The sequence below is a fragment of the Sapajus apella genome, unplaced genomic scaffold (assembly GCF_009761245.1).
Source record: "Sapajus apella isolate SASKATOON/1434 unplaced genomic scaffold, GSC_monkey_1.0 scaffold33, whole genome shotgun sequence".
NCBI classification, from domain to species: domain Eukaryota; kingdom Metazoa; phylum Chordata; class Mammalia; order Primates; family Cebidae; genus Sapajus; species Sapajus apella.
The window spans coordinates 11,819,033-11,821,723 of record NW_022436973.1 but is presented as its reverse complement, the minus strand read 5'-3'; the positions used below and the strand labels follow the sequence as shown (position 1 = coordinate 11,821,723).

At 42.6% G+C, this 2,691-nt stretch overlaps 1 protein-coding gene across 1 annotated transcript; it reads left to right on the top strand.

The window, feature by feature from the left end:
* Positions 1-418: 418 nt before the first annotated feature.
* On the top strand, positions 419-2,257 carry DEFB118 (defensin beta 118). The gene is given in 2 exon segments (XM_032294902.1): positions 419-476; positions 1,887-2,257. Coding segments are annotated over 2 exon segments (372 nt in total). The 3' UTR covers positions 2,201-2,257.
* The last annotated feature ends 434 nt before the right edge of the window (positions 2,258-2,691 follow it).

Genomic DNA, 2,691 nt, shown 5'->3' with positions numbered 1-2,691 from the left:
CCCTGTTCTCAGGAATTTCACAGTCCAGTGCAGGAGACACACAGATAAGTAGACGATTCAAAAGCAGGATTATGCTAGAGTGAGATAGGCTGTGAAGAATGGTCGGGCCCTAATAAGAGATCGAGGAAAGCCAGAGATGTCCCAGTGTGAATCCTCCCACTCCGTTGCTCCAAACGCCTCCTCAAAGCCTGTGACTTGTAGCCCTCTGCCTGCCCTCCCAGTTCCTGGATCAAATGCTCAGCCTGTGTGCCACAGAACAGACTGATGATATGCATGGATAAGCTCTTAGATATCTGGCTGGTTCAGTGCCCATCCCTCTGCCCCTACTGCAGAGAAGCCAATAAAACTCTTGTTCAGACCCACACTGCACACAGTGTTCTGAACACCTGGATCTACCGCCTCCTGTTTCCCAAGGACCATGAAACCCCTGCTCCTGGCTCTTTCAATGCTTGTGCTCCTACCCCAAGTGATCCCAGGTAATCAGAGGCTAGGGAAGCTACAAAAATAGAGGTATACTGGGTTCTGGCTCACGAACGTTCCAGTGTGTCACTCAACCCCCAACCTGGGCAACTCCACGGCTCCCACACTGGGACTATGTTCCTGACTGGGGTAAAACCTGGGAGCAGAGCAAGTTATCCTCAATAGACAGGGGCACTCCCACCATCCAGAGCTGTGCTTTGTTCTGTATTCCAAGTTGCTACCTAAGGAACTAGAGGAAAGCTAGACTCACTTCCCTTCTCTTTCCAGCTTGTGCCAGCTCTTGAAAATGATTCCCGCAGCCCACTTTGCTATGTTTCCTTGGTCCTAAAAGTCCTGCTTTAGGACTTTTAGCTGTAATGAGGTTCTTTTTGTTTTCTAATATTCTAGAATTTGGTGAACAGGTCAGAAAATATCGGCCGAGCTATTATACGGAAGACAGAACTGGTTTTTCTTCTTCCTTCTACAATGGAAATCTAAGCTTTTCGTAATCACTGCTTTCTTAAGTATATGTAAAGGTAAGACCAGAACTTTGAAATCACTGGTGAAGAAGCCTGCTTTCCCTTTTGTTTTATGTTTTTCAAGATGCATTTCAATGTATGATTGAACTTACATAAAAATGAATCCAAACATTTCTGTTTTATAACAAAGTAAGCACACTCTGTGCATGGCTATGCAGTAATCTTTTTTTTTTTTTTTTTTTTTTTGAGATGAAGTTTCACTTTTGTTGCCCAGGCTGGAGTGCCATGGTGCGATCTCAGCTCACTGCAACCTCCACCTCCCGGGTTCAAATGATTGTCCTGCCTCAGCCTCCCAAGTAGCTGGGATTACAGGGGTGCACCATCATGCCTGACTAATTTCTGTATTTCTAGTAGAGACAAGGTTTCACCATGTTGGCCATGGCTGGTCTGGAACTCCTGACCTCAGGTGATCCACCAGCTTTGGCCTCCCAAAGTGCTGGGATTACAGGCGTAAGCCACAGCGCCCGGCCCTATACAGCACTATTATTTCACTTATTATTTTGTGGCGATCTTTCCCTGTTACCAATCTAAATATCTGCCTCGTTGTTTATAAAGTTGTAAAGTTCCACTGTGGAATGCCATATAAAGTCATATATAGTCATTTGAGACATTTCTTAATTTTCTAACAACACATTAATGAATATGCTTGTACAAATATTAATATATTTACATATTTGAACAATGGCTTAAATAGGATAGATTCCTAGAAAGCAAATAACCAAGTTAAAGGTAAGTCTGGTGGGGTGGGAAAGAAAATAAAGGTAAGTCTAAAAATATTTATTCCATTAAAGCCTCTATTCCTCTGCCTTCATTGCAGAGAGGCCAATAACTCTTGTTCAGACTCCCACTGCACACAGTGTTCTGAATGGCTTTCCTTTTATTATTCAGCCTAGAGTGGTGAAAAAAAATGCTGGAACAAATCAGGGCACTGCAGGAAACAATGCAAAGATGGAGAAGCAGTGAGGGAAACATGCAAAAATCTTCGAGCCTGCTGCGTTCCATCCAATGAAGACCACAGGCAAATTCCTACGACATCTTCCACACCCTTGAACGATTCCTCACCAGGAATTATGGATGATGTCGCAACAATAATGTTCACTACGGACTACTTTGAAGTAAGCAGCAAGAAAGACGTGGCTGAAGAGTCTGAGTCAGGATGAGGAACTCAGACCTCTCTCCCAAATGTTCACCATAGCTCATGACTTCCTCTCGGATGTCACTCGCTCCTGTCCTCAGAGTGTTGAACTAAGTCACATATAGATAAAGCACTGAAAACACCACAGTGACCCTCTCACCCCCCCCACCAATATGTAATTCTATTAATAGATACAAACAGCTATGTAAATAAGTCTAAAATTGTCACTATTTGCAATGATAAACTCTTCAGTGCTCTTCTTGAAATGTCAAATTATTTCCACAAGTTTTAACCTATTTTTAGTATTTCTTGTTTGCTAGTGACCTATGCACCACCTCAGTAGCTTAGTTAACTATTCCAACAACAATTTTTTTATGTGTCTTCCTATCTTCCCAACAGGTAAGTTCTAATAGCAGCATAAGTGGTCATGATCAAAAGTCTAAATCTTTGCATCTGTGAGAGTAGCTACTAGGACACTAAAAGCTTTTTTTTCTAGAACAGGAGACACTTCAGGTGAAAGCATTCATTTTCCTACTATGGTCTTGGAGCCATGTTTCA